Source organism: Corella eumyota, chromosome 1 (genome assembly GCF_963082875.1).
Source record: "Corella eumyota chromosome 1, kaCorEumy4.1, whole genome shotgun sequence".
NCBI classification, from domain to species: domain Eukaryota; kingdom Metazoa; phylum Chordata; class Ascidiacea; order Phlebobranchia; family Corellidae; genus Corella; species Corella eumyota.
The window spans coordinates 19221799-19237776 of record NC_137490.1 but is presented as its reverse complement, the minus strand read 5'-3'; the positions used below and the strand labels follow the sequence as shown (position 1 = coordinate 19237776).

At 26.0% G+C, this 15978-nt stretch overlaps 1 protein-coding gene across 1 annotated transcript; it reads right to left on the bottom strand.

Moving 5' to 3' along the window:
* Positions 1-1254: 1254 nt before the first annotated feature.
* LOC145741664 (uncharacterized) lies at positions 1255-7348 on the bottom strand. The gene is made up of 15 exons (XM_082559290.1): positions 7188-7348; positions 6681-7022; positions 6247-6447; positions 5713-5826; positions 5536-5598; positions 4987-5133; positions 3574-3775; positions 3369-3500; positions 3032-3184; positions 2758-2908; positions 2549-2688; positions 2214-2397; positions 1894-2074; positions 1601-1815; positions 1255-1505 (listed from the first exon to the last, which is right to left on the bottom strand). Exons 1-15 carry the CDS (start codon positions 7346-7348, stop codon positions 1255-1257), a joined length of 2637 nt encoding a protein of 878 aa, XP_082415416.1.
* Between the last annotated feature and the right edge of the window lie 8630 nt (positions 7349-15978).

Sequence of the window (15978 nt, the reverse complement as noted above, 5' to 3'; positions counted from 1 at the left end):
CAAAACTTTTCTAAATTTTGTTGTATTGTTCACAGAATAATTTTATAACATGTAAAGTTTACATGCGATGGGTATCAAAACAAAATTACTATAATTTAGTTTCAAAATATAACCAGTAAAAAAATAACAAGTAACCAGAAAGTTAGTGATTTAAAAACACTTGGTATTAACTAGATAAACTATGTGAAATAATGACGAAAATGTTAAGCTACATTGCAAAAAGAGCAATGGGACATCATGCTAGGCAAAAATAAACCCAGTTTAACAAACAAAGAAAACTACAAAGAAAGAAATTATAAAAACAATTTTTTTTTGTATTTAGTAAAGTTTTTTTATGTCTTTTTTATTTTTTTTTATAAAATGGGTATAATTTACATTTTAAAAATGGAAATTTGGACAGAAAATTATCGATATTAAATTTTTACTGCAATGAAATTTAACAAAATGCTTGTTTGAGAAATTTAAAGACAAAATTAGGTTTAAATATAATTATTTGTGTTCAAAAATGTTGCTATATTAAAAAAAATACGATGTAAGTTACATCACAAAGAGTAAACATAATATTAACAAACCAATAAAAAAAAACAAGTAACAAAAAAGGCTACTAAAATTTTTTTTTTTTTTTTTTTTTATAAAATGGTTATAAGCTACATTAAAAAAATTAAAAAACAAACAGAAAATTATTGACATCGAATACACAATAACTTTTGGTGCGATAGAATTTAACAAAATGTTTGTATTGGGTCTACATTAAAAAAGAATTAAGGTTTAAATATAAGTAATTGTGTCCAAAATGTTGTTATACCAAATAAATACAATATAAGCTACAGTCCCAAAGCCAAACATAATCTTGAAAAACAGAAAACATCAAAATTGGTTACAAAAAAAATAACCTTCTAAAAATTCTATGTTTTATTTTTTTTTTACATTTAGTAAATTTTTTTTTTTAAAGATGAAATAAATACAATATGCTACTATGCATGATGGCAAATTAAAATGAAAAAAAAAATCAAATTATTACAAAGACAAAAAGAAGTAATGACCAGATTTCCAACAATAAAATTATTTTGTCTAAAGGTTTAAGCAGACAAAGAAAGATTACATGCAAATATAAATTAGAATGTAGTAAAAAAATCAACAAAAAGTTTAAAAAAAATTAAAAAAGGGTTTATTTTTGTCATTATGTTTAAAAATTATCATGTTTTAGGTATTATTTAAAAGTAACAAAATTTATTTTACTGGTCTTTGGTTTAATTAGTATGGTATTTGATTTAAATCTTGATTTCTGGAGAAAATAGATTTGATTTTGTTCCAAGCATTATCTAACACATTGGAGTACAAAAGTGGGTTAAGTGAGCTGTTAATTGGATAGAGAATAATAGCAGAATAAGCATAAACAGAATCCGAAATGTGGACTCCTGAAATTTTTAAGAAAGCCATAATACAGATTGGAACCCAACAACAAAAATCTGTTAACACCAATCTCATAATCTTCTTTTGCATGACTAAAAGTAAATACATTGGTATTGGCACTGTGAAACTGTAAACGAACACAAACTTAAAAGTTTTTAAACTGAACTATCCCTTTTTTATTACTTACTTTTTTTTCTTCTATTCCTTCGAGCAATTGCCCTATCATTATTCTGATGTAATGCTGCATTTCCTTGAGAATGTTTGTAGATTAAAACACATGCAACAAAAATGTAAATAAATGTTGCTAGGTTAAATGCAATTATGGCGATGGAAAAACGCCAAGAGGAATCACTTGTAGTCACGAAAATCTTTGGTGCACATACGCTATGAAAACTATAATAGCTATAACAAAACAAATAATAGCTTTTATTTTCACATACATACTATATATATGTTGCTTTTAAAATGTTTTAAACCTACCCAAAGTACTTTGATATTTGTAACGGTGAATCTGGAAATCGGTCAATTTGTATATCTTGTAACTGATGCCATGATGTTGCTTGTTTAATTTTCTCAAGCACCAAAAAAGATGAGTTTAAATATTCTTCTGTTAAGTTGGCCGGGTAAAATTTAGTTCGAAGGATAAGGTGGTCTTGAAATTCTAAAAAAAGTTTTAGTAAAATAGTAGTTTAATTAAATAATTTTTCAATGCATTTTATTTTAGTTGACGAGCAACACGAAAATAACATTTTTAAGATTGTAAATAAAGCTTTAAAATTATTAAACTTATTCAACTTGACCTGTAAAGCTAACTTCGCTGGAATTAAACAAAGGACTTTTAGTGGACAGATTAATCTCAGTAGTAAATGTTTTATGTAAAACATTTGCAAGTGGAAGAAGTGCAAGCAGAGCCGAAAAACACCAACTCATTAAAACTGCAACAACCACATTTTTGGTTTTCGGAAAATGTTGTGATGCGAAAGGCTAAAAACAATTTTATTTAGTATAACTTCAGCCACGAAATGAACAAAAAACAACAAAAATGTTTTAAAAAAATAATAGGTATTTTTTATACCTTATATAAAGGTACATACATATTATATTGTATTGCAATTCTAAATACTATTTTTTTAACCTTCAGAATACAAAAAAGGCGGTATGAAGTCAACAACGCCATTGTAACTACAGAAGTTTCACTTGAAAACACAATAAGAATACCCAGGGTAGTACACAAGGTGCTAGATCTCCATATTCGACTATAAGCACAGTATCTATCTGTATTAAATTATAAAATTTATATTAAAAAAAATTTAGTATGATTTTTTTGTTCAATAAACTTAATACCTTGATAATACACTCCAACTATGGCAAGAGCTAGTAAATACACTCCCATGAGAAAGTCAGCAAATGCAAGATTAATAACCAGTATTTCATTTGTAGAAATAGATTTAAGGGGATCATTTCTGACAGCTTTTATAATTCCAGCAATAACAGCCTAAAAGATAAAAAAAAATCTGAAAAACTGCCAGTTTTCCCAGTTTACTTTACAACTACACTTAAAATAAATACAGCATTATAACATGAAAATTAAATACATTTATATAAAAATGTTATATACCAAGTTTCCACAAATAGCGAAAATTCCCATAACCCAAATTCCAAAATATCTTAAAATACTGTTTCCGATAAGATTTTGGGGTGATGAAAAAACATCATTAGTTGTCGGACATTCATCTGTTCCATCTTTACAATCAAAAACCCCATCCCCTATCTATGATATTACAAATGATTTAATTAACAATAATTAAAAAACAATGGGTATTTCTCGACATAAAACAGTGGATATTACTGAAAAAAGACTAATAACAAACACAAATTGTTAATGAAGATCTATTATTTTAAATAAGTTAGAAAAAAAAGGTTTTTAATAAAACAATTTTATTCATTAAACTTACTCTTAGTCTTGAAACAAACAATGGGTTTTTATTTTCACAATAAAATCTTCCATCATTTGTGCAATTTTTTTCATCAGATTTATCAACACAATTTATAACTCCATCACATACTTCTTGTTTACCAATGGATATCTACAAATACAAAGTTTTAACTAAATATTTTTTTAAATTTGGAAATGTTTGATCTGCAAAAAAATTTAAATACCCTTTTATTATTCGCTTCACAAAAAAAACGTTTTCGATCGTGACACAATTGTAAATTCTCAAAGTCTAGATCAAAAAAAGAATTAGGAAACCGATCTTGTTTACCATCGCAGCATCGTTCAGAAAAAAATGGCGAACTTTTTAAGCACTGACAGCATTTAACTTCATCATATTCAAGTGAAGCGTTGTTACAAAACGGGGGTCTATAATAACATTTAAGTTAAACCAAATTTGTTAAAATATTGTTAAAATTTGTAATTTTGAACCCCACAACAAAAAATTAAAAAAAAACAGAATAAGGAATTTTTTTTTTTTCTTTAACTTTTATTTGAAAAGGACTACATAATATAATATGATTCTGTATGGCCGAGTATGGTAAGGGTGGAGTGCAGGCTGTTTACCCTGTTTTCGTAAAAAACAGAACCTTATAGCAAGAATTGCAATTAAAATTTGGTTAAGTGTGCCACAAAATTCAAATTGGGACTTGCTTACAAAATTCAAATTGGGACTTGCTTTTACAAAGGTTAAAAAAAATGGTGAAAAAATTCATTGAAATTTATTAATCCAGTTATTACCCAGTAGTTGAGTCATAGAAGCAGATTTTAAAAGACAAAAAAAATATTTAACTAACACATGTTCGTCATATATGCGCCTAAATTTTATATAAAATGTAATGTGAGTATGAATCGCCTTGTGTGCATCGGCTTTAACCAAAATTTGTCATACTATAAAAAAGAATGCTAACACAGTTATTCTCTTTGAAATACTAAATTAAGCAATCTATATTAAAATATAGAACGAGCCACAGTTATATTTGTAATGTTTTTTTTATGGGATTGCTTCTTACCATCTAGTAAATTTGTTCACATTTGTCAGAACATAAGGTTTTTTTTGCAACATTGGTAGTTTTTCGACAAACTCGATGTTGACATGTAAAAAAAGCAATCAGACATGCTATTTTTTTCAAATGAGATAAACCGTGTATATTAGTAAATAATTATGTTGCTACAGTAATGAAACAATAGGGCGAGGTATTCCTGTTGAAATATGGCATGAAATGGTTGTACCTTTAGGGCTGCATGAAAACTTTTTAAATGTGAAAAGATTAAGCCAGAAGGCCGTGAAAAGATTTGGACAGAAGATTCAGACTGCGAATAACAATGGGGGTCGGCAACAAAATTCTCGTGTATATTGTTAGTGTAAGATCATAAAAGTATGGTCAAAAATATAAAATAAAAAAATAATCAAGAAGAGTCAAAACCCAAGCAACTAACATGAATAAAGTAGAAGTGTCATTAAGACCCTTACATGTTAGTCATCGCAACAATACACTAAAAATTTACCATTGTTTTAGTTATTTCATGTTTAATTATTTTAACAAATATCAATGTGCATTATTACTTTGCCTTTTTACCTCGATGGATGTAGTCTTCGTAGGTTACACATTTGAGAACGTGGATTATATCGATCACAACGTGTTGTGCACTCATCTTCGCTTTTATAACATTGTGGATCTTCATCACAGAATGTTGCAATAACATCACCATAATAAGAATTACACCTTAAAATGATTATTTTGTTTAAAGTTTTAAATAAATATACCCAGATCAAGCATTAACACTAAACTTTATGTTATTTCACATTTTTAACTGAATTAATTATAACAAACTTACACAAAACCTAAACAATTTTAAAGGTAGACCCAACTCTGAAATTTCAACCCAATTAGTGCCTAATTACATGTAGTGTTGTGCCTTATTACATATTAATCTAAATAATAGTTTGAATAATAATGCATATATATGTGAAAAAATAATAGACAAAATTAACTTAATGTATATAAACCAATGAGACAAATAATTATAGTTAATAATTCTATGACAAGTAATTTATAGGTAACAAAACTAATCGAATCGAAGTTCAGCCAAAAGGCCAAGTGTTTTACCAATACTATTAGCAGTACCTGCATATTTGTCCTTGTTTTGTAGCTTGCGAGCATAGTAATGGTTTAATGCAAAATTGGAGACTAAACATAGTACAAAAAGCAACCAGATTTAAGGAAATTAACAAAATTTATTTTACCCAATTTAAAATATAAAGGGATTTAAAAAAAGTATTATAAAAAATAATTCCAATTTACTTCTCATCCATTTGATTTTCACAATCAACAATTCCATTACAAATCCTTGTTTTGTCTATACAAGTTGTATTATCACACATCAATTCTCCATCATTGCAAATGTTCATTTTTTTACTGTAAAAAAGGCTGCTAGGCTGCATTACTTATATTGCATAAAACATAGTAAAATTAAACAATCAAAAATACATTTTATTCAACCCACAATAAGGCTGTGAAGTTGTTTTACTGGAGTTAAAAAAAAATTAAAAATATTTATTTTTAAGAAAGCCAAAGCTATTGATCTTAAACCATAACCAATAATTTAAAAGAATTTTTTTAGGCTACATTTAACATTAGTGTAAAGCATATAAATCATCTTAATCTAAAACATGTACTTATTACCACTGCTGGATTTTAATTAAACTGTGTTACTCTTAAATAATAATATCTAACCTAATTAGCATAGTAGGATTGTCAGATTTTTTAATTTAAAATATATCGCAAAAATGTTTCTGCAAAAACAGATTACCAATATTACATTGTTTAATGAAATACCTTATAGAAGTTGATGCAACCGGAACTATATGTTGACATAAATTGGTAAAAATATTCAATTGATTTTGACAAAGACACTCATCTGATAAATCTGGACAATCAATTTTTCCATCACAAACACTTTTCTTATTGATTATAGTGGAATCAAAACATTTCCAACACGCTGATTCATTAAACACTAAATTCTTCGTTTGAAAAAAACTAAACAAAACATATTTTAAATAAAATTATATATTAATTTTATAAATACAATACCTTCTTACTTATAAAACCTAAGTCTAATATTTGTTAGTTTGTATTAAATGATTGTTCCAAAACTACAAGCTCTTTAAAAGTTTATTTACTTTAACATAAATTAAACCAGAAAATTAGTTGTGCCATATTTTTGTAATCTTTTGCTTGATGCAATGTTTGTTGCCAGGATATATTCTTACCCGCTATCTAAATGTTTGTCTTTGGTAAAACACAAGTCAGCTTCATTGTCACAGTCAGCAATAAAATCATATACAAGAAATTGGGGTAAAAAAGACTGAAAGTCATGAATTGAGCATCTGAATCCTCGATCTTGAAAACTTTCATAACAGGAAGGTAAGAATTCATTGTTAATCCCACCCCGCAAACAAATTGTTTTGTTTGCACTACTCTTGCAGCCCGTTGATTCAGATTGGTAAGGACATTCAAAAAACAATTCTGGGTAGAGCTTTGAACATTTGTAAACATCATCAGAATTATATGTCCACAAATTGGTTATAGAGGAAGTCAAATTTAAATCACAACTAATAAAAGACTTAATATAAGCATACTTGTAAAAATAGTATATATAACTCATATAATAAAAAAAAAAAATTTTAAAAACAAAAACAAATTTTAAAATTCTAATATTAAAAAAATTTAAAAAAAATTTTTTATTTTAGTAATTTAAGTAAAACTTTATGACCTACCTTAATTCATCACTATAATCCGGAGAATAGGTGCCAGAATTTTCTAAAAGTTCTTCAGTTTCATATTCCCCGGAATCATCATTGGAATAATTAGAATAAACTTTATCTCCAAAGACTTGCCAACCAAAAAACAATATTGATAAAACTAAGAAGAAATTCATTTTGATTTCTAACATAATAAAATCAAAAAATAATTTTAAAATTGAAGTTAGATTTAATTTATTTTTCATTAAAATAAAATTAAAATAAAAAAAATCCATTTTTTTTTTATTTTTCTCTAACTTTTAATATCATATTTCATATAATATATCTATATTTATATAAGTAATAAAGTACATGATGACTGTATATTAGACAAAATATTTCAATTATTTATTTTATGTTTTTAATATGCAATAAAAATTGATTTTAAAACCACAAAGCTTTCAACCTTTTTTAGTATTTAGAAATTTAATTCTTAGAAAAAAATAGCATTCATTTTAAATTATGTGGTAAAAGCATATTTTAACCACAATCTTAAAAATACAAATAAACCACAATCCTAAACACCGGAAATATTGAATACCATTCATTTTAAATTATGCTAATTATTAATAAATAAATCTATCATCAACAGTGTTTTAAGCATTTTACCCAAAACTTGACTAAAACATAATTGAAACCATTTAAATGTTTAAAACTAATATAAACCAACAAAAATAATTTTAATACAAATTTACTTCTAGATGCCTTATATGTAAAAACTCTCAATTTCTTTACATATACTTTTATAACATAATTTTATTAAATTTTATTTAGGCATTAGGTTAACACATTTAAACTTATACTAATAAATGTTTACTTCTATCAAAAATAAAAAAAATATACTTTGTACTGCATAACTGGTTTATAACAGATTTGTTGTGTACTGTTAGTAACTAATAGTTAAAAAAAAATAGTAAACAAAAAACTAAATTTTTTAGTAAATTTAAAAGTTGGTTTTAACTAAAACAACTAATTTTCTGTGACCACTTTATTTAAATAAAATTAAAAATATACTGTATAGCACATATAAGCTAACATGCAAAAGTAAATTTATTAAATAACAGCCTTTACTTAATAAAATCAATCTATTTTATAGCTTTTTATTTAATCAGTTTTACATTATGATTATTCAGGTTAACCGGCAGCGTGGTGTAGTGGTAAGAACTCTTGCAACACCAAACATGAGGTCGTGGGTTCAATCCCCACTGATATCATGCTGTAGTGCCCTTGAGTAAGGCGCTATAAACGGTACGAACTCCTGCTGAGCCAGCACTTAATCAGCAGTATAATTATCGGGCAATTATAATCTATAATATCCCAAACTGCCACAGGCAACTTGATACTGGGTCGGAGTAACTGTTACTCTGTGTTTAAGTCGCGCATTCGACTTTTCCACATCAAGGATATAAATATATACAGAAAAAAAAAGTTACCCAGATGGGTAACCTGAAAGGTTAAAAAAGTTACCCAGATGGGCAAGCTGAAAGGTTAAAAAAGTTACCCAGATAGGCAAGCTGAAAGGTTTTTTTTTAAAGTTTTCAGTCTCAAAGCCTTATCTTAAACATTAAAGTACAAAATTTGGTTATGTAAGCTGTTGATTGGATAAAGATTAAGAAAGCATAAGCAGAATTAAAAATGTAAATATTAATCTTGGAATATTTTTTTGCATGACTGAAAATAAATTTACCAAAAAAATCTTTTTAAAAAGACAAAACTTATTTTTCCACAAGGAAATTTATTAATAAAAAAATTTGTTTTTGAGACATGACCCACACGTCTTTTATTCTCATAATTTTTTCTTTGTTTGAATAATACCATAAAAAATAGGGGTTTTAAATTCAGTTTGAAAGCTTTAAATTTCAAGCTTTAAAATTCAGATTGGGGCAAAGCAATAAAGCATGGGTTATTATCACCTGGCTGACATATTCCAACTGCAACATACATTTTTTTTAAATAGTTGCACAACATGGTGAAGTAAATTAAAACAGACGACCGAAAAAAGGATGTAGGCATTTTTTGAGGTCCAGAGGTTTTCTGGACTTGGTGAACAGCTTAAAATATAAAAATAAAAATCAGATTTAAATGTCTTTTAGGTAAACAAAGTATTGATGTCAAAATAATTTTATACTAATACTTTTAATTGATTTTGCTGTGGGTACAGCTGCACCATCTTTAGCTTTATTCGAAGTGCACTTCTAGGCCCCTTACAAAGAAATATTAGATTTACCATTGATTATTTTATAACCTCACTTTTATTTGTTGATAAAATAATAACACATTTAATTTTGACATTGTAACTTACTTTAATTTTGACATCTAAACATTAATAAATTAACGCTAAATTTAAATTTTTTCAATTAAAAACAATGGCAAATAAATAATAATTCCTTAATTTTAAATCTTATTTATTTTATACAATATCAAATTACAATCTATGTACATTTTAGTAAAATAAAAGTTAGTGGTTAAATTTTTTTAATAAACAATAAGCTTATAGTCAAATTAAAATCATTCTACAATTTTTTTACATTAAATATAGGCTATAAAATGTGATATGTGGTAATAGTTGTTAAAACCAAATAAAAGATCATTTTTTTATATTAATGCAAGTCTGGGTTTTTACCTAAAGTGCAATATTTTAGAGTAATTTTAAAGATATATCCAGATGAAAAGTTTAAAAATTGTTTTTAAAACTAAAAAATCTTGCAACCACCTAATTTGAATACAACAAACAAAAATGGGTAGTGTAAATATATAAAGGTTGCTTTTCTTTTCAATTTTGTTTAAAGTTCAAAATTCAATTGGTATTTTTAACATTTTTGCAAATAAAGCTTAATTAACTTTAATACCCCCTCAAAGTTTATTGACATGTTACCAATGGCAACAACAAACTAAATTGTGTAATTAAAATTCGGTATACAATTGAGCCATAATTACATGTTTAAAACTTTACATAAGTAGTTAAATTGTGCCAATTTTTTTAAATGTTATCTTATGTTTTTAAAAGTGAAATTATAAATCCAAATTTAACATCAAATTTACAAAATTATTTTTACAAATTTATTTCTATATTGCTAGATATAAAAAGTAAGGTATAAATGTTAGTATTTGGTACAAAATATACAAAACTTGTCTAATTTATTAACAAAAATGCAGTTAATTAAAAACAAATAGTTATTCAGTGTTTATTAATGCTGTTAGCAACTAGTTTTAAATTCAAGTAATAAATAAATATTGAGTAGAATATGCATACAAATGTCTACAAAACCTTATCATTAAACCAATATTAATAATGTTGCCTTATCAACGAAACCTACAGATTGGTAGTCCAGGACAACCAATTTTAGGACAATTTTATTTCATGTACAGTGGCATTTGTGCTAGCAAAAAAACTTAATAGTACTTAAAAAAAAGTAATATAAAAGAAAATTTAAAAAGTGATATAAAGGAAAATTTACTAAAATCAAAATTAGCAAACTAGTTTAATAAAAGGGTGATGTTTACTCTAAAATATTTTAAATTTAACAGTTTTTTAAATTGCAAAAATACTGCTGTAACTTTACATTTTAAATATTCATTTTAATTCTACTCTCTATATAGCTTCAGCTACAACAAAGATTACAAAATGCCAAATTCAGGTAACTAAAAAATTGTTTAAAACAGGCTTATTGTTACTTAAATGATGAGTTATCCATATACTCTTTTAAAACTCGTGTTTTGTAATATAACAAGATTTAAATTAAATCTAAGATTTAATTTATTTTTAAAATTTAAGAATACTCAAGACTTGAAATAATAAATTTATTTAAAATACTCAAAACTTAAAATACTCCTAATTTCTTTCAGAAAAAGAACTTCAGGTAAAAATTATTTTTTAAATTTTTTACTTAAAACAGTTTTTATTTCAACTTAATTAACCACGCTCAAAACTATCCCTATACCACAATTGTATTTTGAAGACGAGGTTGTTTTGGATAAGGGAGAAATTAGCATTTAGAAATAATTAGTCTGTTACCCATAGAAATTACTACATTTTTTATTTATTTTTATTATTCTATTCTATATTTATTTTGTAAGAAACTACAGCTAGTAGTTAAAAAATTTTTTTTCTAATTTTTATTTGAATTAAATAACACAATTTTTTGTTTATATGATTCATTTGTCAAACCCATTTTTTTTTTTTTTTTCATGGTAAATGGAACAACAGGAAGTAAGTATTTTGCTTTTTAATCCATTTTATTATATACATTTATTTTTTGATAAAAGTAAATAACTAGTTTAAAAAAAATTTAAATTTCAAAAGTAATAGTTAATTCATTTGTTAAGTCTATGCCTTATTATCTGCAACCTGTAGGCATTATTTTTTCTTAAAATTTTAAAAATTAGTTAACTTTTTTTTATAAATAATCCGCCTTAATAGGGTTTTAATAACAGGACTTTATTTACAGAAATTACAAGAAGTTTTACAAAATTATCAAGAAACCCTAAAAACAGTAAATATTAATTATTTTAACGCAACAAAAAGTATTTCCGGATAAGTTTATTATGACTTGGCCTAATCAGATTTTGATGTAACTTTTTATTTCAAGACTACTCAGTATTGTTAAGGCTAATATTATTTAAAAACCTATTTAAAACTTTGGTAAATGGTAAATAATATATTTCTAATTAATCTTTACCACAAAACCTTTTTAAATTTTTTTGAAGGGTATATGCCAAACTATTTGTGTAGAAACCTTATGTTAAAGTCTTGTTTCGTAAAAGCATATTCAGGTTTAAAGTTTATTCTAAGTTTTTCAATATACCACCTAAACAATAAGTTAATTTATATTCTATAAATTTACTTTTAACAGCTGTGTGAAAATCAAGCACTGGAAAGTGAAGAATTTGAAAACCAAAATGAAAAAGCACTCCGAAGCATTGTGGAACCCATTTTCTCATATTTTTTAACAGACGAAACATTTTCTGAACAACTTAAAACTATTAAAAACAAATATCAAGCTAAAAATGATAAAAACTTAGAGGTAAGAGTTAATTAATTTTACATCTAAAAATAAACTGGTAAAATAGGATTGTCTATTTTGTAATAATTTCACATTTTTTGTAGAAAATCAACCAAGCAAAAAGCACATACAAAGAAGAAATGGAAAAGGTTTAGTTGTTACCTTAATTTTTTTAACAATCCAGTTTTTAATGTTTACTTTAGCAACAAAAGGCTAAAACAGTCAACCCAAACACAAAACATTTGGTCTTAACAAATTACTACCATAGTTCAACAATTTTTCTTATGTTATGCAATTGTAAAGTGCCAAAAAGCTACCACTACTTACGAAATAAACAAGTTTTAATATTTTAAACAGATTAGTAAAGATGATATGATTGATAATGAGGAATTTGAAAACCAGCATAAAAAAACACTAGATGTGATTAAAAATTTACTAAAACCTCATCTTTTTAACAACAAAAACTTTCAAGATTTTCTAGAAAAAACAAAAAAAGAATACAAAACTAAATTTGAAAAAAAATCCGAGGTTAGTAAAATAAAATAAATTTTAAGGCAATAAAATTTAAAAATTTATACAGAAAAACAACTTAGTGTATGTGTTGACTAATTTAGGCTTTTTAAGTCGACCTTTCTAATCTAGATAAATTAAAGTAGGAACAAAAAATAGATTTATATAAGACCTAATTTTCTTATATAACCTAGATACAAGAACATCTGCCAGATGCACTGACAGAAACTGACAAAACAAAATCCCAAGTATTACTTGAAAAAGATTATACCCAAACTGAAGAAGTAACTATGTTATTAAAATACATTTGTAAAATAAAATCAAATATCACTAAAGTTTTAATTTTAGTAAGTAAACTAACTTATTTTGTGCTTACCCAAAGATTTAGAATACAATCTTGATTTTACTGAGTTTTGTTTATTTAAAACGTTAAACGCTTTTTATATTTTCTGCTTATAGAAACTTGAAAAACTTACCACGGAGTTAAAACAATGCAAAGAAAAATTATCAGCAACAAAGTTAAAGCTGAAACAAAAAAAAGTTGACCTTGAAGTTCATATTCAGGCTAGTACAATTTAATTCTTTAAATAGAATTAAAAAAATATTTAAGATTGTTTTTTTTGTAGGAAAACAATGAAAAACAAAATGAAATTCTTGAGAAAAAACAAAAAAAAATTGAAAGTTTACAAAAACAAATTCAATCCATAAACAAGGTTAAAAAGTATTTTAGTTTAATGTAAATATAATGATTTTTTCCTAAAATAGGGCCAACTTAACTTAACGTGATATGTCTAATAACTCTTAAACTAAGAGTAAGTATTATTAGAACCTATCTAAAAAAATAGAATGCGAAAAATTTTAAGGTGAAAATTAAACCAGACCTTTAGCATTATGTTAAATGCCTTAAGCGTTGTGCCCATCCATTTACCACAAAATTGTCACACCGTATACTGGTATAAAGTTTTTTATTATACACCTACCCACAAACAACATGTTATGCAACTAACTGACCAATGTATTTTATATTGCCACCACTACAACAAGAAAATAATTAATTGTATATGTTTTATGATGTGCTCGATCTTTTATGACAGCAATACAAACCAAAAGATGTTGAGATCAAAAGAGATAAAAAGGGAGTTCTCAGTAAAGAAAGTTTTGGCTTTCTAAATCATTATGGAGTTGTTTCGGTTGAAGAAATTCTACTTGTGGGTGATAAAACAGAGATTGACAAGCAAAGAAAACAGTAAATTATTCGAAAAATTTTAATATTCTGTAAAGTAAAATCGAAATTTAGTAAGTTAAAACTAAAAATTTAAAATTTAGGCTACTGATTTGTATTCAAGTACCATTTAAACACATATTTTTATAATAGAATTATGACGGATATTGAAACGTGCCTACAAGCCTGTCACTCCAATGTAGTCAGTTACATTGGCTATACAGAGTGGGCTAATAGTATGGCAGTTATAATGGAGCACATGCCATGTGGAACCCTATATACATTAATGATAGATCGAGTTAATGGCATAAGAGAGATTTCAGTTGCTCTTAGGTTAAGGTTTCTATCCGATATCGCATGTGGACTTTCATTTATCCACAACATAAAAAATGATCAAAAAATGGCACATGGCGACTTGAAACTTGAAAATATTTTTCTAACAAATGATCTTCGTTGCAAAATATCTAATTTTAGAGTAGTAACAACTTCAGATACCGCTCAAACCGATATCACTTGGCTTTACACAGCACCGGAGCAACTCCAAAACATCACAGCAAAAAATATGCCAGATGGTGATGTGTACAGCTTTTCAATTGTGATGTTTACAATTCTTTCGCGAAAGCTTCCATTCATCACATTCAATAGGGTGAAAAATGACCACAAAAGGTTAGTGTTACAAGGAATGCATCCGAATTTAAGAGAGATCGGGGAGTTGAAGCTGTCAGTTTCGAACCATGGAAAAAAACTAGTTGACTTCCTTGAAAAACTAATGGAAAAATGTTGGAATGTAGACCCTCAACAGCGCCCTCAAATGACCAAAGTCAGGGATCAAATCAATGGTAAACTTGCAAAGGAAAGTGACATAAAAATACGGCAACATGTTGTAAGCATTGTTGAAAAAATGAAAATAAAACCTGTATTTAAATCTAACCCATCCTTTGAGAGAATTGACAAAAGACATCCAAACAATCTTTAAACCACTACAATTTAATGTTAATTTCTTAGAAATAGAAATTAATTCTTTATTGGACTTATTAAATATCAAAATATATTGTTTTACTTTGACCTGGCCTTGAGTTTAATGTATTAATTTATGCATGGGAAAAACTTGTTAATTAAATTTTTTACATAATTTTTTGTTAAGTTATATCGATGTTAATTGTTCCATTTTTGAGTTATTTTTCATGTTATCGATAAACGTAAAAAGTGATTTTTCATGTTTTAGGACAAAGTTAAGTTAATTTCCATGTTAATTGTACCAATTTTAAATTATTTTTTATCTTTTAGGACAAAATAAGTTATTGCCAATTTAATTAGACCGATTTCGAGTTATTTTCGATGTTGACCAGTTTTAAATTTTTTTATATTTTAATGGGACAAATTGAAGTTATTTCCATTTTATTTGGACTAATTTTAAGTTATTTTTTATGTTAATTGGACAAAGTTTTAAGTTATTTTCCATTTTTTAAATTTTTTTTTATGTTATGCTACCAATGTTAAATTACTTTTATGTTATGGAACCGATGTTAAATTACTTTTATGATAAGGGACAAAGTCTTAAGATATTTGCCAGGTTAATTGAACCAAAAAAGTTATTTTTTATGGACAAAGTTAAGGTTTTATTTTATGTCATTGGATACATTTTTTAATGGTATACATTGCTGTATAAGAGCCCGGGTATAAGAATAATAACTTTTTCCATATTTAGACATTGTTAAGAAAAAAATTTTTTTACTGTTTATATAAATATATGTCCAGTTTTATTTACAAAAGTGTTTATGTAATTTTATGTTTTAGCAAATGTTGTATGTATGCTCTGATTTTTTTTCCTATAAAATAATGAAGATTAGAATATTGCATACAAATATTCAAAGTGTGGTTGTAATTATTTGATTGTGTTATTGTTAAATGTACCATTTAAATTAAGATATGGTTATTTATTTGTCATGTTGGTGACTTTTTACATTAAAAAGGTTTTATACAAACTCAATAGCTTTGCTCGTCAACCAGAATCTGAAAATAAAGAACAGGG